Raw genomic sequence first — 26,164 nt, forward strand, 5'->3', positions numbered from 1 at the left:
CTCAAAAACATCAAGAATTTAGGTCAGTTTTAGAGAGAGAAAAAAAAATCTGTGTAGGATTAGGCTTGATGTATTATTAATTTATTCCACAATAATACAAAACTACACAATAATACACTACACTAAACTCAGTGCTGTATAAAGCTTAGATGTGTCTCAAAACACAACTGACAATAATTTAATATCAAATATTTTGCAAAAAAAGTGTTTTTATATCATAAGGTCATAAAGGGGTATCAGCTCCTGAAACTTAGAACTGTGTTGTTTAATGTTGTTTAACACCCGAAGAAAGAATCGCTGCTGTGTGTGTGCGTGTGTGTGTGTGTGTGTATGTGTGTGTGTGTGTGTGTGTGTGTGCAAGGCAAGCGTAGAATAACGAAATACTGAGTGTGGGATGGAAAACAGCAGTTGAATGAGTCAACATACTTAATCATAAATGGGACTGTTTTATACCTCCTCCAGCACCGGTGTTTTCTGACAGTCCTGTCGTCTGTCGCTTGGTTCAGAATTTCGATCTAATCCAAATAAACACCATCGCGTGAAAACTTGGTCGGTTTTGCGCTGTGGTGAGAGCGCACCAGGACATATAAGCTGTCTGCGTCTGCTAGTATTTCCTCTTTTACAGAGCCGGGATTTTTCAGCCTGAAGCTCCACAAACCGCTTCGTCGAGAAGCAATGTCCAATGGTGGTGAACAGCATGTCCAAAACGCCTTCAAGTTCCCTGGAAAAACATCTGGACACTCTCGAGAACCCCGCGCTTCAGGTGAGTGAGGTTCAGCAAGGTGATGCACTTATATACAGATTATTCTGCTGTTGAGGAGTGTGAAGGGTAAATAACCCCTGAGTCGGGTTACTTAAACTGCTTCTCAAAATGGAAGGATCTTTTGTTTGGTTTGGTTTTGTTACAACCAACCATTATCAATCATTATCAAAGTTATTATAATTATTATGGAGTTCTTATTATCACCCTGCTTGACTGGACAGTTAAAATGATTATAATAATAACTCAAATAATAACTGGAATCAGTGTGTATGTTTTCTGACAGTGGACACTTCAGTGATTAAAAAGCATTAAGATTCCAATCAATAGCCAAGATATTATTATACACATTTAACCACTTGACTTAATCTTTGTGTGGTGAATATTTGAATAATAAATCTGTCCTGAGGGGCGTGTGGAATTTATTTTTGAAATTTAAGGTTATCCTTGGCTGCAAATAGTTTGAAAACCCCTGACTCAAATCCTTACTCATTATAAGCTACTGTATTTTAGTGACAAAAGTGACAAAACAGTTGTTCACTATTAAATTTATGCTACTTTACCTGATGTGTAACGCCAACTGTCAAAGATGTGCTTATATCTATTCAAAGTCAACCCATTTAAAACAACTGTAGGCTCTCTATATAGTACATACTGTATGTAGACAATTTTAATCTTGTATGGCTTATATAGCACAGGGATTCGCAAACATCAGGAACCCTTAGAGAAAAGTTAGAAAAAACACATGATTCACATGTGAAATCTTTCACATGTAGGGCATTTCATTTTTCATATGTAATTTTCTCACTGAATAGTTATTTTACTTAGTGTGTATGTGTGTATGTGACTTTTCTGAAAGGGAAGTGCTTCCATTATAAATCCACAGACCCCTTTATAGGCATTAGGCTATATTTTAGGCACATACACCTACAATCATATTTATTTAGTAGATTCATTGGAGCTTATTATCCCTGAGCGTCATTTACAGGATGAAGTACATCATGTTAAAATGTAGATATGAAACATTTTGTATTACATTGACATCGGTTTTCTTAGATTTCATTAACATTGCTGTTATATTCAAATTGCCATTGCTTGTCTTTACATTGGTTATTGTTAGACAGGGAAATGAACAACTCCCTTTAAGGAACAGTGTTGCTGGAATACATATTAAATTGTAATGACAAAGTTTAGAACTATATATAAATAATTTTTAAAAAACATATATATATGTGTTACAGCACAATAGACAGCACAAACCAATGGCAATCTGCAGACCCCACTTTGAGAACCATAAAAAAAAAAGTTTCCTGATTTCGGCTGAGTAGTCCTTCTGCGCTGTAGATATTATAGTGTTACTGTCCCTCATATCCCCCACCCGGGTTATCAACTACACTTGACTGGATGTTCGAAATTCTTACCAGTGCATAACAACTACAATTCTGAATACTGGAAAGAACATAGTCAGTAATAATAGACATTAAAATAAGAGGTGTATTAAAATAGCAGCATGAGCAATTGGAATGCAATAACACAGTAACAGCAGTGATGACAAATGTGACAGCTAGCAAACAATTATGTTAACATATTTAACAAAGAAACAATGTGGGGATAATGGCCATTAATCTCTGCCTTTGTATATCTCCTTCTGCCTATCTATCTCCATCTCTCTAGCTCTCTCTCTTTTCTATGTTTCTGTTTGTCTCAGTTTTAACTGGGGTTGACAGTACTAAAATAAACGTACCCACCCTACTTGGCAAGTCTCAGAAAGACTTGGCAGAACTTTACATGGCCTTAGGGAATAGGCCATTAAAAAAAAAAAGTCATTTGTGATCAGGAATGTTTTGCGGTTGCCACTGGTGACATGTGAGCTGGTTTAGTCTCCTTTTGAGTTATACTCATAGTATCATCACTGAAAATTGTTCATTCACTATTTTCCCACATATTTGCAGTGTCACAGGAGAAAACTGGGCAGAAAAGGAAGGTTCAAAGGTTCAGATGGAAGTACTAGCTCAGACACCACAAACAACAGCATTGTGCGCCAGGTAAGAAGACTTAACATGACTGTTGCAGGTTGGACTACTGATTGCGTTCAGTTTGGATTGTACGTGTGGTTGAGAGAGCAGATGTTGCTGCAGGTGTTAAATAATGAAGTACTTGCAATGAAGTCATTTCAGAGTCACAATAATAGTATTATTTCAGTGCTTGATGTGGTAGACTATGAATATGTACTTTTAATCAATAAAAATACACTTTAATTGTTTTATCATACTTACATAATCACTTACCATCTCTCTCTCTCTCACCCTACTGTGTGAGAGTGTGTTGGTGGCCACTGATAGGCATCGATGATTTCAGTGTGGGCGATTTTTTCCAGACTCCTACCTGCAGTTACACAAGCTGAATAGAAGCTTTAGGTAATGCTTAGGTCACACAGTACAGGTTAATAGAGACACATATACACACACTAGCATGCTTGGCACCGAACAGCTGAACTGTCAGAGAAAGTGATCAATGTTTTCCTGTGAGACTGTGTGAAGTACTGCGTAGAGTGTAAATGTTTGTATGCATGAGTGTGTGTATGTCATAAAGCAGAGGTGCACCCGCAAGAACACAGTGTTTATGATCTGGGAAGCGTCTGGTCTTTGTTGCTCTGACCCGCTGCTCTGCTCTTCTCCTCAACACGAACCTCTGCAGGCATGCTTCTGCCTTTTAAGGAACAGTGACACACACACACACACACACACACACACAGAAATCACAAACAAAGATGAATATATTCAGGTTTCTGACCATTTGTTACATTTACACACATAGGGTTTCTCTCCTTACTGTGGGTTTCTGTTATAGGGTGTCTATACTTACTGTGCTTTCATGAAGTCTGATTTTTGCCATAATTGCCAGGATGGTGTGTTGCATGACAAACTATACTGTTGCATGAAACCTCCAAATTTCATTAAACATCCAAATATCCTCCTAGAAAATAGAGTGTTAGGGACATAGATTAAGAGAGAGGTTAAGAGAAAAAGATAAAAAGACACAGAGTTACAGCTATGAGAGAATCATATTGTCACGTCTGACCAATAGCCTGAAGAACTGTGCTAAATTAGCATTCCAGTACTAAGTGCATCTTGAAATAGCCCTGCTTCCAGTAACTGTTCAGATGTTATGAGAAAAAAAACTTTTTACATTGTTCTTCTGTCATCATAACCCAATGACCTTACTGTACCCTTCCCTACCACTTCCCCTACCGCTGAGAGCTCAGTTATATTTCAAGTACACGTGACCCTGGGCTTTACATTTTTTGGAGATATTTTTACAAGCTTCAGTAACTTTGTTCTGACTCAGCTGGGGGTGTCAGCAAGTCAGATATTTACTTTTACCCAGTAGGCAATGAGTCAGACTCCCATCATGCCTGTGGGCATGTATTCAACCAATCAATGACTGGAAGGGTCAGGGGGTGATAAGTGGGAGATGTTGTGCCAACATACTCTTTACACCTACCTCTGTACTCAGCTCAGAAAGGTGAATTCATTTGAGAAAGGGAGAAGATGACTGGCTCTTTCTATCGTATGCAGTGCACTAGAAGGAAAACTTCTTCTGATATTTCTAACAATTAATACCATTTATAATCATTAGCCAATCCTCTTTAATAAACTAACATTTTCAAAATTGCAAGATGCAGTTCACCCATCAAACAAAAGTGAAAGGACATATGTATTCCTATTCATGCATAACAGGAATATAAATACCTGTTTTTGTATAATAATGCTTATACCAGTTGTTATTAATGCAAAATGTAAGTAATAATCGTTGGCATTCTAATTCATTCATCCAGGAATTTTATTCTTCATTCTATCTCTAAGGTAGCTTGGTAACGATAGTCAGCCCATTAATGTTGGCTCTTTGTGCTGTGCTGTAGAACCACAGTTCGAAGCGTGGCATTGTATTAACAAAGCATAAGTTTAAGTTGGACACAAAGGGGTTTCCAGATAGGACACCGCATATGTGTTTTTGCCCTCTTCAGTGACAGCACACAGAGCTAACAACATCAAGCTATCTGGATAAGCTTAACTAGTAAGCTACAAAATGAGCTCTTGGTGAAGGCAAAAAAATAATACCAGATAACTTATAGTCACAGTGATGTGCACTGTAACAATTAATATCACTTACGTAATACTGTTTTTACTAGCTAGACAAACTATTTAGTGCATAGTTTGAGGCACAGCGTTAAATATTGCTTGAATGGGAATTGACTTGCCACTTGCAGCTGTCATATTAGTCCATGCATTAGAGAATGGCACAGTGCATCCCATATTATGAAAGATTCTTCCACAAGTTGCTTGTAATCATGTATTTCTACCAGAGAGGACATCAAATCTGAAAAGGCCATTGCTTTATTGATTCATTCATCATTTATTCATCAGAAACTGATTCATCCTGATTAGGGTTGCAGTGGATCCAGAGTCTATCCTGGGATCACTGGCCACAAGGTGGAAATACACCCCAGATGGGTCGCCAGTCCATTCCAATAAAAACATTTATTACTGACAGGATCACATTTGTCCAGTTGATTATCATACAGATAAGCAACCAATTAAAGGAAAAAACAACATAAAGTGTCTAAGTAAGGTGTAGTATCACCATGAGCTGCAAGAACAGAAGTGTCTGGAACTGTACAGGAGGAATGAACACCATTCAGCATTACTTATGACATTTACTGTGACTGTTTTCCAAGAGAACTACAAAAATACAGTAACAAGAAAATTTGTGAATCCTTTGGAATTATCTGGATTCCTGAATTAATTACTCATAAAATGTGGTCTCATTGTAGTCATAATTATATACAAACACAATCTGTAATTACAAACAAGAATCTTGTCATAAACAGTAACAAACTACTTGCTTGTAAGCAGTTAGTATATACTGTAGTTATTTAATGATTTCTATAATATACGTCAATCATCCTACAAAGTGAATTAATGTGAAGGTGAATTAAATTGCAATTGCGTTTCCTATTTGTGGATGCATAAATTGTGACATAATTCAAATACAATTAGCTTCTGCATTTTCGTTTACATGAACATACAATGCCTGCCAAATTTCAAATGGAAAAGCAAAGTCCATTTGCAACTGCATTTCCCATGTATTACGAGTACTGTCATATTGAAATAGCAATAGCAATTACCCCGTTTGCTATTTTATTTCCTTGGAGCCTGCCAAAATTCAAATGCAATCACAATTCTCTTTGCATTTGCATTTCCAATGCCTTGCACAGAAACCTGCCAATCAGTGCAGGGAGTGGGAGTATACTATGGGGCGTGTTTGTATTTGGAAGTGACGTTTTCCTTCTTGGCCATCGACTGTGACTGATGGTGCGATTAAATTTGAATTTCGGCAGGCTCCATATGCATTTTACATTAGGCCATTATAGTGCTTCAAGTGCATGGCCTACTTTTTATAGGCTGTGTTTGGAAGGCTGTTGGTGCCTGTCATGTCACTAGGATGCACTGGTGAACACCACTGGTGAAGGAAGCCATCAAGTTGAAGAAGGAGGCCTTCTGTGTAATGCTTGCAGAAGGCTCTTCTGATTCAATTGAGAGGTATTCGAGAGCCAGAAGGGCTGCATCAAAAGCAGTTGGAGAAGAAAAAGGACCCAAGCAAGGGTCCCAAGGGACCCAAGGTGGACCCAAAGATTTTCTGGCAAACGATTCAGCAGCTTGGGAGGGGAAGACGAGACCATGCACAAGCTGTGCTAAAGAAAGTGCAAGAATGTGTTGACCATTAGAAAACACTATAGTGGCAAGGCTGCCAGTATGGATGAGATTCAGCACTGGACAAGGTTGCATGGAGATCTGGGGTACTGCCTTTGGACTGGCAAAGTGGGATGGTAGTCCTTTTTTTAAAGAGGGATCAGAGGTTGTGTTCCAATTATAAGAAAATCACACTCCTCAGCCTCTCAGGAAAAGTCTTGGCCAGGGTTCTGGACAAGAGACCCTGTCCGATAGTTGCTAATCTATTCTAGGTGTGTTTTGTGGATTTGGATAAGGCCTATGATCATGCACCTTGACATTTGTTGTAGGAGGTACTGCAAGAGTGCAGAGTATCTGGGTCTGTACTTTTTGCAATCTGGTCTCTGTATGAGTGCAGGAAGAGTTGTGTCCACATTCTTGGCTTTAAGTCGAAATTGTTTAAGGTGGGTGTTGAAATCCATCAAGCATGTGTCTTGTCTCTTATCGTGTGTATGGCTTTCATGGACAGGATATCAAAATGTGGCCAAGGAAGAAGAGGTGTCCAGCATGGGGGGATAGGGGATAGATCTCTGTTATTTGTAGATGATGTTGTTCTCTTGTTAGCATCTGTAGTGGACATGCACTCAAACAATTCAGTGCTGAGTGTGAAGGTGTTGTGATGAAAGTCTGTACCTCCATGTCTGAGGCCATGATTCCCTCCTGGAAGAGTCAGATGCTTTCTTCAGGTGAGGGGAGAGACCTTGCCCCTGGTAGAGGAGTTTACTATCTTGGGATCTTCTTCATGGGTGATGGAATAAGTCAGGGCTTTGGATTGATTAGGTCAGTTGCAGCAGTGTTGCAGTCACTCTACCAGTATATGGTGGTGTAGCAGGAGTTCAGTATGTGAACAAAGCTATCTTTCTACCTGTCAATTGGCCTCACTATGCCTAAGTCGTGCTGCCATATTCATTTTGGAAAGAAGGGATTTTTCCTAGCCACCCTTCCATGAAAGCCATATTTGTTCAGTCTTTTCTGATTGTGCTGTCATAAACTTTTTATGTGCTTACAGAGGCCTAGGTCACATGATGTAGCTCTTTGGGGATCTCTGAGCATTAAATGGTTTGACCTTGGACTGAATATGCTGGAATGTCCACTCTTGGGAAGACTGGCAACTGTTTTGAAGGCTCTCTATTTGTAAACAATCCTTCTCACTGTAGAATGATGAATTTAAAATTGTTTGAAGATGGCCTTATAACCCTTCCCAGATTGATGAGCAGAAACAATTGTTTCTCTGTGGTCATGGCTGATATCCTTTCTTCTTGGCATAATGTAGACACACCTGAGTGCTCCAGAACACCAAACTGCCAAAAGCAGCTTTATTATCTAATCTTGTGTATTTCATTAGTAACACCTGGCTGCTAATTACTCTGAGTGATTGTGGAAGTAGGGTGTACTTATTTTTCCCACCTGGTTTCTGAATGTTGGTTAACTTTTTGGGGAAAAAATGACTACATATTGAAATCTGTTGTCTATTTGATGTCATGTGAGGTTAGATGTTTGTTTGTAGAAGTTGGTGATGACCACACAATTGTTATTTAGGCCCTGATTACTAGAAACATAGAATTAAATGAGGGTGTACTTTCTTTTTCCCATGACGGTAGAACTGCTTGTGATTCGGTCTGACTGACTTGACTGATTTTTACTGCTAAAATGCTTTATGAATTGCTGTTAGGAAAAATTGGGAGGCTTAATATTAGGATTAACATACCCATTTTAATCAATTCTTCTAAATCAGCCAATTTGGAAGTAGTTTTAGTCTTAGGTTTGTTGGTGCATATGGCCCCTGGTCTGTATTTTTTATTTAGTGGAAAGTTTTGTGTAAACTGCCATATGGCTCTGCTTTGCTGTGCTCATATCAGATCTTACCCACAGGAGATTCTTAAATCAACTACTGCCAACCACACACAGACACACTTTCTCTATTTTCGACCCTACTAAGGAGAGAATTCCTAAGAAGCACATATCTCAGCGTCTCATCTGATCTGAAATGAGACAGCAGAACAAGGATGTGTCCCTGAGCCTTCTGATACTAATTGTATCAGCAATATCAATAATTTATTTATTTATCTTTTTTACATTTTTCCATAACGTTCTGAGATATATTGAATTAGAACAACCTTTTTTGAATATGTATTCATAATTTGCTGGATCTGTAGCTGTATTAATGTCTTTTAGGGTACATTTTCAAACAATAATATTTGGATTAATTGGGAATAAATTGCAATACAGGGTTTTCTCTTGCATTTATTGTATCTGTGGCCAGCTCCTTTCAGCTCATTTTAGGTTCATGAACTGAAAAAATTAACAGTGATGAAAGTGCAATTATTATGTCCTTCTTTTTGTAAAATAAATATTTCCTCAAATAAACAAAATTATTTTATTTGGAAAGAATGTTTGGTGCAGCAAAACCTTGAACCTGTGCAAGGCGGTGTGTCTAGAATCTAATCCCTTGGGTCTAATTCCATTTGTTGTGTATTGTATTGATGTACAAATAGCAGAGTAACACTGCACTCTGCTGGCTGTAATGTATATTTACACATGATCAATCCCTTTAAACCTTCTACACTCTTCTGTGTTCTAATGTGCTTTGTTCAAGCTCCATGTTCTAATGTGCTTTGCTCAAGCTCTGCACTGTGTGCTATTAGCAAAGCAGAAAATAACATTGTTATTTAAACCAATAAGGCTGCATTTTTAGACAAACCTTTTTGCTTTATGAAATAAGCTTTTACCCCATGAGAGGAAAACTAAATTGATTTTAATATTAGATGTCCACACAAGTAAGTAATAAAACTGCATATTTGATCTATAATAAAGAGACAGCACTTCTAACAAAATCACTGCTAACATCACTGCTATGTCAGTGTCAGCTCTAATTTGTGTTTTCAGGAAGGATATCCAAAGCAGTCCATTAGTGTGTGCGTGAGTGAGTGAGTGAGTGAGTGAGTGGAAGGAAGCACAGGCACAATCTGCTGCACTAAGAAAGCAGAGAGTATGGAGATGCAAAGAATAAGAGAAGAGAATAGTGTTTAAAGGAATTCCTGAATAAGAAAAGTAAGGCATTGTCCATACTAGACCTGCAGAATTGTAGTCCAAAGACACATTCTCAGGTTTCACCTTTTTCTATTTTTCACCAGTGGATATTTGAAATGAAACCTTTCTCACTCACTAACACACAACCACAGTAGGCCAGTGTAGGCTTAATTACTGACACACGTGTTTTTATTTATCCATATTTAGCCTTTGTTTATGTAGTTTGAAAACAGAACAGTTTAGGTAATCAGATAATGTTCACTGAGCATGCAGGATGTTTACAGTATACAGTGAACCATTATTGCAATTCTGAACTTTGCAGTGCTGATATTCCATAATCCTGCAATCAGCTTTCTAACAAAAGACTTTTTTTTTGTTCTGTGAGCACTCTGAGCAATATTGAAGATTTCAGGTAAGATTTCTGTTGTACTGGTGTGATTGAGATTTTGGTCAAAATGATTTTGGTCAGGTGCCCAACATATTATTTAATAATATGTAGACCACCACCTTTGAAAATAAGCACTTGCCTTAATTTAAAAAATAAATAAATAAATAAATCCCACACCCAATACAATGCAACCCAAACCCAATACAATGATATATGAATGGGAAGATGGCAAGCTCCAAAAAAAGCATCCATCGGGAGTCTAGAACATTGCCAATATATTGTTAGATGAATAGTCTTAGTTGAAATTATCACATTAAATTTTGTTTAATTTAACAATATGGTTCCACCCTTTATATTTGGCAGCTTAAAAAATAGCACTTGAGCCAGCTCATCCTATTATTCATTCATTCATTCATTCATTCTCTTCAGTAACCACTTTATCCTGGTCAGGGTCACAGTGGATCTGGAGCCTATAGCGGGAACATTGAGCACAAAGCGGGAAAATCAAACACTCCCAGAGGAATTGGAAACAGCCCAGGATTGAACCAGTCTACACACCCCTGTTAAAAAAGGACAGCCCTCCAAAGTGTACAAAAGGACAAGACAAAATCTTACTAGGGAGGCTGTCAAGAGACCTACAGCACCATTAAAAGACCTACAGCACCATTCAGAGCTGCAGGAATATCTGACAAGTACTGATTACTCTCTACATGTGACAACAATCTCTGTGGAGGCTGTGTTTGGGCTATGGGGTAAGGTGGCTATACAAGCCCTTTCTCACAAAGAACATCCACGCCCAACTATGTGCCTAACTGTAAACCATGTGGCAAAATGTGTTATGGTCTGATGAGACCAATTCCAAAAGGTATAATAATTCCATAATTCCAAGAGGTATGTTTGGTGCAAAAAAAAAAAGCACATCACCAAAAGAACACCATACCCAAGGTGAAGCATGGTGGTGGCAGCATCATGCTTTAGGGCTGCTTTTCTTCAACCAGAACTGAGGCTTTTATCAAGGTTGAGGGAATCATAAATTGCTACAAATACCAGTCGATTTTAGTGCAAAACATTCAGATGTCTGCTAGTAAGCTGAAGGTGAAAAGGAGTTTCCCCTTTTAGCATGACAGTGACCCAAAGCATACATCCAAATCAACAAAGGAATGGTTTAACCAAAAGCAGATGGCCTAGCCAGAGCCCAGACCTGAATCCAACTAAAAATCTGTGGGGTGACCTGAAGCGGGCTGTACACAGGAGATGCCCTTACAATTAGACAGATCCAGAATGTTTTTGCAAAAAAGAGTGGGAAAATATTGCCAAGTCAACATGTGCCATGCTGATAGAATAATAAAATGTGTAATAAAAAGGTGCTTCAACAAAGTATTAGTTTACGGGTGTGCACACTTATGCAACTAGGTTATTGTAAGTTTCTTATTTTTCATTTTTTCTCTATAAAAGTTTCTGATTGTTTTTCACTTTATCTGTATACTTTGCAATTTCACATTAAAGGTGGGAAAAGATCTGACATGATTTATTTTAGTTTCATTCTTTTACTTCACAAAAACCTGCTATTTATATGTAATAACGTGTATGCATATAGTCTATTTTATCACACCTTTTAAAATCACACTTTTAATTTGCTCTTTTGAGTTAAATTAATAAAATAATGCCAGTGTTTTTGCTTTTCTGTGAAGAAACATGCCCAAGGTTTGAAGGATTAGCTTGCTAAACAAGACAACATGCCATAGATTCATAATGCATGTAATATTTATCTATATATATATTTGAGTTGATAAAGCTTTTAGGCTTTAGATTTTTATGTTGGTATTAGTGAGATACCTATTACTTTTACAGTTTTCTCCAGAAGGCTGGTTATGTCATATATCATTGAGCAAACAGAAAACTCATTGGCAGTGCATCTGCATTCCTGTTAGTTCTCAGGAGGACTAAAAGGGTATGAAGATTTTCCTGACATACCAGAGGGGAATAAATGCATTTAATGGGCTTACAGGGAGATGTTCACTGCTCTGGAAAGAGTGAGACAAATGTCTAGATCCACATACAGTAGAGCCCCTTAAACCAGCAAGCTGGAAAGTATGATGCAAAACTAACTCTGTTTTGTGTGTGTGTGTGTGTGTGTGTGTGTGTGTGATATATATAATGATACCCATTTTATTTTCCTTTTCTTTCCTTCCTTCCTCCATAAGCCAAAAGTTATGGAAGCTCAACTGCCATAGATTACAGTAATGCAAGATTAGGACTTGACCAATAGTTAAATCTTAAGGAGCTAAAATTCAGCTAACTGATAATAAAATTGGTAAACGCACATTTGAAAAATGTTTGTTTAACATCAGAAACAAACAAGACAATAAAAATAAGTACTTAAAATGTAGGATAAAGACAGTTGTGTACTCAATTACAAACACAATTACGTACTCTCAAACATTCTCTCAAACTCTCAAGAGCAAGAATTTCTTTCATCTTCAGTAACCACTTCATCTTAGTGTTGTGGTTGAGCCTGTCCCGAGAGCACTGTGTGTGAGGCGGGAATATGATCTGGATAGGAGACCAGATCATCCATTAAACAGTTAGAAAACTTAGACAACTTACAAACATAGAAAACTTAGACAGTTTTCTTTTTTCAAGACCTCATGAATTTAAATCCTGATGATGCTGTAGCCACACATGTGTGTCTGACTAATGCCCACCCATATTCATTGTGGACACACCCTATCTTCATGCCATCTGAAAGCCATTAACTGGCAGTTTATGTAAATCAGAGTAATAACTATAATAGCAGTGGTGGTCAGTATCAGGCAATTACTATAACAACATTGCCTACACTTTCAGGCTCCTTTTTATGCAACAATTACATAGACATCCAGAACCTCTATGCCATATTCTTTACTGACAAATGATGTAGAGCTTGCTGTGCTGTGGTCTGTGCTTAAAAATGCCTGCGCATTCACTATGCATAACTATTAAATTCTAGCTCTCAATTAACTCTGATAGTCATCCAATAATGTCTAAAAACTAATTTTTGCAAAGAAAAATGTTCACATGAAGAGAACACAACAACCAAAAGTCTGATTGAATGTCTAATTTTAAAAATTAGTCTACTAAATATTAGATATTGGTGTTATATATTAAATTTAAATATTAAAAATTTAAATTTTAATTTAAATATTGGATCTACTCACTAATGTAGGTATGTGTGGAGTTAAAATTGTACTGCAGCCACTCACTAGAGGGCATCATAGATATAGTGCCTTTACTTTTTAACTTGTGTTTTAACATGTCTATACAGAATCAGTGTGATTTCTGTGGATATTGTTTAGTCTGGAGAATCTTAAAAACCAGCTGATTTTATTGGCTATCGGACATACAGTCAGGTCCATACATTATTGGACATTGACGTAGTTATATATTTTTAGCTGTCTACCATAATGGAGTTGAAATTAAATAATGAATATGAGCTCAAAGGGCAGACTTTTAGCTTTGATCCAAATTGGGCAAAACATGTAGGAATTACAACAATTTTTTATATTTGCTCCCCCTCCTTTTTTAAGGGACCAAAAATGATTGGACAGTTGGCTGCTCAGCTGTCCCATGGCCATGTTATTCCCCATTTCACTTTCAAGTAAGCAGATAAATGGTCTAGAGCTGATTTCAAGTGTGGCATCTGCATTTGGATTCTGTTACTGTTAAATCTCAATATGAAGTCCAAAGAGCTGTCACTACAAGTGAAACAAGCCATCATTAGGCTGAAAAATCAAAACAAACCCATTTGAGAGATAGCAAAAACATTAGGTATGACCAAAATCAACTGTTTGGTACATTCTTTGAAAGAAAGAAGGCACTGGTGAGCTCAGGAACACCAAAATTCTTGGAAGACCACAGAAAACAATTGTGGTGGATGACAGAAGAATTCTTTCCCTGTTAAGAAAAAAAAAACCTTTACAACAGATGGGCAGATCAAAAACGCCCTAGTATCTGTTTCAAAGTCAACAATCAAGAGAAGGCTTCACCAGAGTAAATACAAAGGGATTACCACAATATGTAAACCACTAGTAAACCTCAAAAACAGGAAGACCAGATTAGAGTTTGCCTAAAACACCATAAAAAGCCCTTACAGTTCAGGGACAACTGATTTTGATGTAAATACCAATTTGCATATTAAAGCTAAAGGTCTGCAGTTTGAAATCATGTACATAATTCAAATATAGTTTATTCCAATATATATATATATATATATATATATATATACATATATATATATATATATATATATATATATATATATATATATATATATATATATAGTTATATGCAGATACAGTTTTAGTAACTGCTGCAGGCAGAAACACCTTGAGCTGACAGGAAGACTACAGTATTAAAACAAAAAACACTCTTTATAACCATGACGAGCGGAAAAGCACGTCAGAACATACAACACCTTGAATCTTGAGGCATATGGGCTACAACAGCAGAAGACCCCATCGGGCTCCACTCCTATCAGTCTAGAACAGAATCTATGTTTTTATATCTTGTGATATGATACCCAAAAGTATATGAAATGACAGTTTTGAGCTTGTGGAGACATTGGCCTGGTCCCCGTGACGAAAACTGCTCTACAAATCTGCAGCATTTATGTAAAAAATCTAAAAGACCCAAAAACTTTGGTTACTGATGTTAAGGTTGTGGTTAGATTTAGGCATAGGCATATCATTAATTAGCTGCATTCATAATTATATCAGTGGAAGGTCCTTACAAGCATAGTAAGACAAACATTTGTGTGTGTGTGTGTGTGTGTGTGTGTGTGTATGCATTATGGTGCATTTGTCTGTGTAGCTCTACAGTATAGAAATGATGTGACAGGTTTTACATTAAGCACAGAGACAGATGGTTAAAGGTCTAATTATCAACTGTGCTTGTTTGGGTGTATGTGTATGTGTGTGGTCATTTACTATATTGGTGCCCAAACATTACATAAAACACACCGCCAAGAATAATAATGAGCAGCCTGGATTTCCATTATATATCAGTTCCGAATTGTCCATAGCTTTAATAATGTGTGTGTGTGAGTGAAATACACAGGCACAAAAACACTAGCAGCTTGCAAGGAGGCGAGGAAAACGGAACTGATGAAAGGATGCAGTGATCGCATGGTACTGAGTGAAAGAAACAGCAATGGAAAGAGGTGTAGAGAGCTAGTGAGTGTGAAATGAAGTGAGAATGCAGCAAGGTGGTCCAGTGAAGAGATGTTATTGGTGAAGAGAAAGTGATATAACTGGGAGGAGAGGCAAGAAGGAATTGTAGTTTCACTGCTCAGTATTTATTACACTAACGTGACTTATACTGGCTGTCGAATAACCTTGTTATTCGACAGCAGAGCAGAAAACCGTCCCCGTAGACAATGAAAGGCAGAGCAAGGTAGAAATGATGGCAACAAAAGGAGAAAGAGAGAACATTAGTTTGTTATTATGCAAATCCATGCACTTATTAAAGCTTGGGACAGGACAGTAAAGGTAAAACTGAGGTTTGTTTTGTTCCGCATTTTGAAATCTCTATGTACCCGCACCTGTACACACTGTAATCCCTAGTTTACCTCTTTGTCACTGCTCACTACATGTGCCCCATTTCCCCACCCCTTTCCATGTATTTCTGTAGTAATACCTGTCTCATGCGTGACAGCAGCTGCCAAATCCCCGCTCCCTAATTGGTGGTCTTTCTCAGGCCCAGGTGGGTGGGGTTTTACATATTCATATCTCTCCCACCTCAGTGTTGAGAGTTTCCACAGGCAACAAGGAGGAAGAATAATGGGAGTTTTCTCACCTTGCTTCACAGGATTCGTTATCACCTTCCGAGGAGAATGCACCGATTTCAGCACTTTCTCGTCTTCTCGGTCTGTTTATTATTCCATCATTCCTGCCTGGGTGTTAGCTACCATTGAAGTTCCCATGTCTGTGTTTAATATTGTTTCCGTGGTTATATGAAGCTAAAATTAAGGAGGTGGTCTGATACATCACGCGTTCTGGGCTGATCTAAATGGAGCTCCACATGGACCCTCTCGACTCGACCTCGGAACCAGTCCTTGACAACAAAGCAGTGAGTGTGAGACTGAGGCCTTTCCTCTGAATTGGAGTCTTCACACGGCCATGCACAAATCACCCAAGAGCAAGAACGTCTCCTGGGTGAGTGTGGGTTGTCTAGATACGGCCAGGATAGGGACTTGAAAGTGTGTGTGTGTGTGTGTGTGTGTGCGTGTGTGTGTGTGTGTGTGTGTGTGTGTGTGTGTGTGTGTGTGGGGAGTCGCATGCTATAATTTTGGAATCAGCAAACTCTAGGAGGAGATTTGAAGTGTCATTTCAACAGGTGGTGCATTTAGAGAAAAAAAACTGAGCGGATTTAGGAAAAAATATGATCAAGCTACAAGTTCTTTTGATTGTAAAAGTATGAGATTACCATTTGACTCATAGACAGGCCCTGTCTGGACCCCACAAACACATAGATATATACAGTTTTACAAGCACTACTCCTGAATATTGTAGGGTTGCAAAATTTATTGTGCTAAACAAGCTCTGCAGTTAGTCATGTAAAACTGCACGTGATATATTGGAACAAGTGGTGACAGTTTATTTGTTTGGGGAGGCCTATGTCTGGGTATTCAAATATTTATCACTGCTAATTTAGCAGAATACAGCTCCAGGATTAACTTTTGGAAAAAATAGTTTCTGATTTTTTTTCTTGGCAAAATTTACATTTTCAAATATTTATTTGAACTAGTATAAATGTTTTGGTTAGATGTTTGCAAAGATATAGGATTCAGGTTTCTGAACAGAACTGAAAATTTTCATGAATTAGTAAATTGGCATTTTTTATTGGTAAGTGTAAGAAGTAGAAAGCACAGCAGAGACCAAACTGTATTTTTTGGAGTTGATGTGAATTCATAATGTCAGCAAAAATCAGCATGTTGTTAGATATATGTACTACTGATTTTTGGTTGTACATTAAATTAGCTGCTCACCATAAACTTAGGAAACTGTTGCAAATATCAGTTTTCTTTGCTCACTACATGTAAACCCATTCAGAGTTATGGGTGGAATGGCAAATAGTGCTGTTTTTAGTACTCTTTAATCACACTTCTTGTGCTTTAAACAATCTTTAACTTAATCTTTAATTTAAACTATATCCATCTCAGCAAAATGCCTTTTTAGAACAGACTGGCAGTAGAATTTGTGACTGCAGTAAATTTGCCTTCAAGCTCTTCAATGTTTTCATATTATTCTCTGCCGAATTAAATAAGCAGTTCCCCAACTCAGTTCCCCAGCCTTGACCACGCTACATTTTTTTTTTAATTCCATATTTATAATATAGGACTCCTGTAACATTTGAACATTTTATTTCGTAAATAACATATGTATGTGTAACATAAGTTACTAAAATCCAAAGGAATATTCTTTGCACTGACTTACCAGTGTAGTGGGAAGTGTTGCGTTGTTAATAAGAAAATAATCCATGCCGGGGTGGTGTGATACGGCCTGATGTGAAGCAGAGCGGCCTGGTTTATACTTGACGCCTGACTTTGCGTAAACGTGCAGAAGCAACAGCAATGTGAGTGGCATTTTTCACACACTCGCATGCTTAATTTACGTACGTCTGGAGGATTAAAAATGACATTAACCTGATTGCACATCAGAGCTAAAACATGCCTGTCTGTCAGGTTTCCTGTCTAACTATAAAATAATCAGATATTAAAATATTTCATGCAACGTGATGTTAAACACACTGGTGAGAAAACTGGTTAGTGTTAGTACTCAATAATGGTCTTGAATAGTACACAAATGATTTAAGACACAGCACTAGTATATTTAGGAGAGGTAGATGGTTTTGGGAAATTTTTATTGCTTAGCTACGCTAATGCAGCATGTCAGTATAAGACTAAAAGACTAATAAGAACTGGAAAGAGTCTGAAGAGACTAAAACATTATTTCCCCATTAATTTAAATGTGGCTTATCTGAATGTGATGCCCAATAATATTTCAAAATATTAGCACACAAAATGAGTCTTTGATATTTCTAATATTAATTTGAAAAATAAATAAATGAAGCAAAAGAGGAGACTGTGAGTTTCTCTCGCAGCCCCATTTGTAAATCAGGGGTCACGACCCCTAGTTTGGGAACCCTGTATTGAATGCTGAGCCAACATACTAAATTGAATCTAGGTATGAATCTAACTCAAAATGTATGTTTGATGCCCCTTTCAACCTAACAGTTATTCAACCTAACAGTTATTCAACCTAACAGTTATTTTTAATTAGTTTTTCAAACCTGTGACATGAACTGTTTCTGCATGACTTTTTTTTATCAGCAGAAGTCAGTTTTATAAAAATACGACTGGCTTTATTTTTTTCTAGTTTCAACTATAACATTTTCAAATGACTTCCAAAGCAAGTTGCATAATTGAGTGACCTATTTTTACAACGGCCTGTCAGTTGTGTTATTTTTCCAGAGCTCTATCATCCTAACAGGTCTTTAATATTTCTTCATTGGTCTCCTGAATTTTAAAGCACACTCACAATTCTTTTTCCAAAGCTCAAGCTAAAACTTAGTAAAATGTCATACATGTTCTTTGCTAAACACATTCTGCAGTCTAATGTTAAGTTTACTACACACTGTTGTCATTGCTACAATCCATTTGACATGAGCAGCTTTATAGTTTGGACAGAGTTGCTGAGGTTTTGCGGCAGTCAGGGATATCAGGACTCAGGCCATTTATCTCCACACCAAAGGATTATGGTTCCAGATGGTGTCTGGAGTATGTCATGTGACTCACCGCAGCATCTGTCAGCTTGTTGTGGTCAGTTCTCCACATCCTGTGAACATCTAAGTGAATTCTGCTCTCTGTCTCTATTCTCAAGAGTCGGTATTTAATAATAATAATAATAATAATAATAATAATAATAATAATAATAATTCCTAAAAAAAAAAGTCTGTTAACACTATTGATATTTCTTTATAGTATCCAAAGGAGTTCAGATTCGGTTTGTTTACTACTTGAACGAGAACTGTTGTGATACAGCTGTATTTCTATCAATCTGTCTTTCTATCAGACAGATTTAGCTACACCAAGTGTTTTATTTAAACCTGCGTTTCGGTGTTTATTTGGGCAAACACTGGACTTGCATTGTGTTAGTATAAGTTTACACTTTCTTGTAATGCTATGTATCTCATTACTGTAATAGGAAACTGCTCAGAATTCTGAATGCTAGCCAGTACCTGCATTATTGATGGGGTTCTGTGTGAGAGAAGCAGACAGCCCGAGTGTCCCTGTGGCACTTTGGGAACGCAAGAATGTCTAAGAAAGTTAAGGTAATGTTGATCATTTCAAGTGTGATGCGTGTGTGTGTGTGTGTGTGTGTGTGTGTGTGTGGGACTGTGTGCCATCTTATATATTTATTTATTTATTTACCTCTAGGCCTGTTTTCAGGCAATCATTGAACATTCTGTGTGGTTACATTATTGTGTTGTTTATGTGTGCAACATTCTTAAAGTTATGTCTAACTAGTCTAGGCTTAGTGACGTGTGACATTTGTGTCAAAGATTATGATTGAAATGATTCTACTATAACACAAAGGACCTTAAAAATTTTAAAAATTTCATTTTAAGCACTGAGCTTTGTTGGGGTTAAATCAAATGTATTAGAGACGAAAAATCATAAAATGGTACAAGGCAGTGTGTTCCCAGGAATGCAGTGGGTATAGTTCGATTGCAATGAGAAAGCGATTCAACCCTGAATCAACCCAGCTGCAGGAAGATGCTGAATGTTCTGGGTTGTGGGTGACATTTTCCTGTCTGCTAAACCTTTTCTGAACTACTAAACTGAACCAAAAGGCACAAACTGACAAAGCATGAAGTTATTGCAATGCAGAAATCCCATATGTTCTGGATATTTGAAACGTCAAACAACAATGAGAAAATGAATGGTGATTGTGATACACAAAATGCCTTAAACTAGTTCTTCATCTAATTATCTAGCCATGTATTGAGGTCTGCGTCCATGGTCTCCATGCATGGGTGATTTTCATTATTTCTATGCCTACTTGCCAAAGGTTTATTTATCTTTTTTAGTTGCCATATTTCTGACCAATGAAAGAGAGAGTTTTATAAGGACACTTTACGCCCTACATGACCCTCAGCCATGTTTAATGGTTTTCTGTACTGTACTGTAGCTAACAGCAAAAGGTCTATCATAATACTAGTCATAATAATGTGAGTTTTGCCATTTATGTATATAAAGTGGGTAGTGCTTCTGGCTCATAGCTCCAGGATTCTGGGTTCGATTCTGAGCTCAGGTTACTATCTGTGTGGAGTTTTTCTGCATGTTCTCCCAGTGTTCATGTAAGTTTCCTCTGGGTTCTCCTGTTTTTTTTTCCCCCATCTACCAAAAAAACATGCCTGCAGGTGGACTGGCTAAACTGCTAAACTGCCCATAAGTGTGAATGAGTGTGTGAATGTGTAACTGCATGGTGCCCTGGTATCCAGGGAGTATTTTGGTTTATTGCCCAGTATTCCGGGGATCTGGATCCACCATGACTCTGAATAGAGTCAAGTGGTCACTGAAGATGTATGAATGAATAAAAAAAAATCTTTGTAAGCAACAAAGAAACATGGCCCACTTGGTGTTAAAATCCACCATGCGTGACGATTCTTTCCTAACTACACACAAAAGTTGGAAGAAAAATCAAGGAGGAACACCGCATTTATTCGATTAGCTATTTTGGCTTATTGTTCTTGTGTAAAAGTAATGTATAGGAGGGGTGTCCATATGCAAATGTATGTCGATTACTGTGAACTAACTGATCAGTGAACTAATTGATAATGACAGCACATTGGAACACAACCTTTAAACTTAATGGGATTTGGATGTGTGTGTTTATCAGAACGGAAAAAGAAAAAGGGTTATATATAAATCTGTACATGTATAACTGTATATACATAGCATGTGTGTATGTATATATATATATATATATATATATATATATATATATATATATATATATATATATATATATATATATATTATACAGTACTGTGCAAAAGTCTTAGGCACATGCAAAGAAATGTTGTAGAGCAAAGATGCCTTCAAAAATAATGAAATTAAATGTTTCTACATTTAAAAAAATGATATAAAGAGCAGTAAACAGTAATAAATGAAACAAAGACAATATATGGTGTGACGATCATTCACTTTTAAAAAAAAGTAGTCTCAGGTACAATTTGTGCAGTTTTATAAGGAAATTAGCTGTAAGTTTTACTGAGCATCTTGCAGAAGCAGCCACAGTTCTTCTGGAGACTCTGACTGTCACACTTGCTTCTTATTTTTGCAGCAAAACCCAGCAGCCTTCATTTTAAATATATATATATATATATATATATATATATATATATATATATATATATATATATATTTTGTCTGAAAAGTGGTCTCTTACATAATATGCTGCTTTCTTTATTGACATACAAACATTTTTCTGTAACATTTAATTTTGTGCTAGAAAACTAATGTTTGGAAGTCTAAAATGTTTTTGTACTGAATCAATAATGTAGAAGTCATAAAATAAAAATCTATAACAAAGTTTGTACTAAAAAAATAGGATGCATAAAACTTTTGCACAGTAATATATATATATATATATATATATATATATATATATATACTCTGTATAAATAGGTTTCTGCTTATCTTTTGCTTTATGCATGATTAATAGCTAAATGCTTTACCCACATACAGTGTGTGTGTCTGTCTGTGTGTGTGTCAGTGCCCCAGTTGGAGCTGTGGGTTTTTGCAGTCACCCAGTCAGCTGATCAGTCAGCTCACTTGTGCTGCACCAGGAAAGCATCCAGTATCAATATTGATGCATTTGTGCATTGTTAGAGGAGTTTGTAGTGTAACAGTAGTATAAATGTATAGTTCTATGCTAGAGCATTACTTCAGTTAGTACCTCAGCAGTATAGCATCAACTTAACATTGCACCAGTGCTTAAGCTTGATAATTTTGGCTCTGCTTGCTATGTTGGACACGCTTACAAAGTCTCCAATATGTAAAGCTGTGGTGACCAGGGTAAGGCACTTTAATTTATATATCATGTAATTTATATATAATGTATGTTTGTGCATGCTGTACTGGTTTTGAAATAGTACATTTTGTAGCACAATATATTTTAAGCTGGCAAATATATATGAAATATTTTTTAAATTAATAAATATACATTAAATGCTCCATGGCAAGGTGCACTGTAATATTGTCTAAACAAATTTGAATTCATTTTAAAATTAGTGCTTTTTGTCCACATGATGATGAAAGACGAAAGATGAAAGATGATTCATTTAAAGTACTGATTCATTATTTCCAGCCTACATGAGGTCTGAATCTGGTGGTGTTTTGCTGTTTAATGTGATAAAACAAGCATAGATATTTAAGTGAAACACAAATAGAAATATTTAGGGGGAAGAAAAAGAAAAATCTTACACTAACGTGGTTGCATAAGTGTATTCACCCCTTAACTAATACTTTATTAAAGCACCTTTTGCTTGTAATACAGCACTTAGTCTTTTTGGGCAAGAGTCTACCAACTTAGTACATCTTGTACTGGCAATTTTATTCCACTCTTACTTTCGATAGGATTTAAATCTGGGCTCTGACTGGGTCATTCCAAAATGATCTCCTTCTTCTGAAGCCATTTCCCTGTTGACTTGGATTTGTGCTTTGTGTCGTTGTCATGCTGGAAGGTGAAATTTTTCTTCATATTCAGCTGTGTAAAAGAGGCCTGCAGGTATAGATTGGTATTTGGAGCTATCCATGATTCCCTCTATTTTGATTAGAGCCTCAGTCCCAGCTGAAGAGAAGCAGCCCTGTAGCATGATGCTGCCACCACCATGCTTCACCATGGGTATGATCTTTGTTTTTGCACCAAACATACCTTTTAGAATTATGCCCAAAAAGTTGCCTTTTTTGGGTCTTTTTATTTTCACGAGAATGAACTTCTGTCTAGCAACTCTACCCCATAGCTTAGACATGTGAAGAATACAAGAGACTGTTGTGACATGCAGGGAGTGACGAGTACTTGCCAGATATTACTGCAGCCTGGAAATTCTTTTGTACCTGTCTTCTGATTGGTACCTTTCAACAGTGAGATCCTGTACATGCTTTCTAAGCTCTTTGTGGATTATATCTTCAGTAGTCACTTGAAATGAAGAAGAATCAAGAATATCCTACAGAAACAGCTGATCTGTATTAATCAGATTCACTTCATTAATGACAGATGTATAATAATTACTTTTGAACAAGAGTTGGAATGTGATTGGTCAATTGCCCAATAAAAGGGTGTGCACACTTGTGCAACCAGGTCAATATAATGTTTTTCTTTTTCTTTTTCCTAAAAAGTTCCTATTTGCTTTTTTGTAGGTTGCAATATCACATTAAAGGTAGAAAAATAAGACATGATTTGTCTTGGTTTCATTTTTTACCTGATAAAAACCTGCAGTTTTAACAAGTATGTGTAGACTTGTCTGGCCACTATATATGTCTATAAAATACACAGCTATCTACAATCAGGTCTGTAAGTATTTGAGTAAGTATTAGACACAATTTTTGTAATTTTTCCTCTGTACACCACCACAATGGATTTGAAATGAAGCAATCAAGATGTAATTGAAGTGTAGACATTCAGCTTTAATTCAAGGGGTTTAACACAAATATTGCATTAACCGTTTTTAGGAATTACAGCCATTTTTTACAGAGTCCCTCCATTTTCACAGGCTCAAAAGTAATTGGACAAACTAACAATCATAAATATTAGGATTATTTTTAATACTTGGATAGTAATCCTGTCTGGAACCCATGGACATCACCAAATGCTGAGTTTCTTCCCTTGAGATGCTTTGCTAGGCCTTTACTGCAGCTGCCTTCAATTGCTGCTTGTTTGTGGGTCTTTCTGCCTTCAGTTTTGTCTTCAGTAAGTGAAAACAGGTCATCAGACATTTACAAACATTTAATTTATTTGCAGTAAGAAGCTCTTGTGTTGCTTTCATGGTACGTTTTGGGTCATTATCCATCTGTACTGTGAAGCGCCATCCTATCAGGTCCTTTGCAGCAATTGACCGAATCTGAGCTGAAAGTATATCTCTGTACTCTTCAGAATTCATTCTGCTACTTCTATCAGCAGTCACATCATCAATAAACACCAGTGACCCAGTCCCATTGGCAGCCATACATGCCATAACACTGCCTTTGCTTGTTTGACAAATGATGTGGTATGCTTTGAGCTGTTCCTTTCCTTCTCCATACTCTTCTCGTCCCATCATTCTGGTACAAGTTAATTTTGCATCAGAACTGGTCACGCTTTTTTTTTTTTTTTTTTTTTTTTTTAGCAAAGTCTTATCTGGCCTTTTCTGTTCTTGAGTGTTACCAGTGGTTTGCTTCATGAGGTAAACCATCTGTATTTACATTCATGAAGGTGTCTCTTGATTGTAGACTTTCGACAATGATACACCTACCTCCTCCAGAGTATTCTTGACTTGGCTAGATGTTGTAAAGTGGTTTTTCTTCAACAAGGAAAGAATTCTGCGATCATCCACTTTAGTTGGCTTCCGTGGTCTTCCAGGCCTTTTGGTGTTGCTGAGTCACCACTGCATTCCTTCTTTTTAAGAATGTACCAAATTGTTGATTTGGCCCTAAGATTTCTGCTATCTGTCTGCTAGGTCTGTTTTTTTTCCAGCCTAATGATGGCCTCCTTCACTTGTGTCGACAACTCTTTGGACTACATATTGAAAGTTCCCATGAACAGCTACCAAATGCAAATTCAACCCTTAGAATCAACTCCGGGCCTTTTATCTCCATAATTTGTCATGAAATAATGAGGAAACAGGCCACACCTGGCCATTAAACTACTTATCAGTCAATTACTTTTGAGCCTGTGAAATGGAGGGACGATGTAAAAAAATGGCTGTAATGGCTGTAAGTCTACACTTCAATCACATCTTGATTGCTTCATTTCAAATCCATTGTGGTGGTGTACAGAGGCAAAACTACAAAAATTGTGTTACTCTCCCAATACTTATGGAACTGACTGTAAATAATATATTATATATAATAAAAATATATTAAATACATATATAAATATTCAATACTTCTCTCGAGAACCACATTTTATGTAGCAATACTCATTCTACATTGCACAAAATAGTAGGATGTACATATAAAAATAAAACGTATGTACAATGATGTGATCATGTGTCTAGTTTTATTCTCAGTTCTGAATATGACTAATCCCAGACTCAGGTTGAGAACAGTTTTACTATAACTTTTCTACAGTGTACCACATTAATCAAAGGAAAAGAGATACTGAGGGTGAATGAGTGTTTGTGTCTTTGTGTGTGTGTGTGTGTGTGTGTGTGTGTGTGCAGTGTCCTAAAATGGACCAGCATCCCAGGGTCTCACTTTCAGTGTTCCTTGTATAGGCTCCGAATCCACCACAACCCTGACCAGGGTGAAGTGGTAATTGAACATGAATGAATAGTTTAAAAAATGTCTGAGGGCATCTAAGAACCCAATCTGTTTCTCATTTACACATTCGTACACCTTCATACACACACACACACACACACACACACATACCACATACATACAATACATACATACACACATACAAGGTTTAATCTAGCACCCTGAAGGGTTTTTCTGTATGGCAATCTGAGGGAATCCTTAAAGTTTCTTTGTAGAACCCTGTAAGAAATGGTTTCCTTTTTCCGATTAAAATGATACGGTCCCTTAAAGCTGTTGGATATAATATTTGAGAATGTTGCCCTCTTTGGTAGAATAATGCTATTGCAAGCAAAAGAACATTTTGTAAGGTGGGTTGTGCTACACCATTCTCCACCATGCCAATTAATTTGACAGCTGCAAGTACCAAGTCAATACACATTTTGAGAATTCAAGACTGTGTCACAAACAGCATAACATGCACTAAGTAGTGCCTAAATACTAAAGAGACTGGTGGATGGACATACAGTTTAGTATGGTAGTATGCTGCCATTATCATTGCCTACCCAGCATTATGAGAATAAAAAATTTATACATATATTGTGCTCATAAATATGACAGACACATTTACTGAATATGAAAGAGTAAAACTT

At 37.0% G+C, this 26,164-nt stretch overlaps 1 protein-coding gene across 2 annotated transcripts in view; it reads left to right on the top strand.

The window, feature by feature from the left end:
* Positions 1-405: 405 nt before the first annotated feature.
* Positions 406-26,164, top strand: part of cacnb2a (calcium channel, voltage-dependent, beta 2a) — a 64,720-nt gene continuing 38,961 nt past the window's right edge. The window contains exons 1-2 of one of the 2 annotated variants that reach the window (XM_026936359.3): positions 406-763; positions 2,713-2,805. In XM_026936359.3, the coding sequence (XP_026792160.2) occupies positions 683-763; positions 2,713-2,805 (174 nt within the window). In that variant the 5' untranslated portion in view covers positions 406-682. The remainder of the gene's footprint in view (positions 764-2,712; positions 2,806-26,164) is intronic. The other variant, XM_026936361.3, reaches the window with a different exon arrangement.

This window comes from Pangasianodon hypophthalmus, chromosome 4 (genome assembly GCF_027358585.1).
Source record: "Pangasianodon hypophthalmus isolate fPanHyp1 chromosome 4, fPanHyp1.pri, whole genome shotgun sequence".
Lineage (NCBI taxonomy): Eukaryota > Metazoa > Chordata > Actinopteri > Siluriformes > Pangasiidae > Pangasianodon > Pangasianodon hypophthalmus.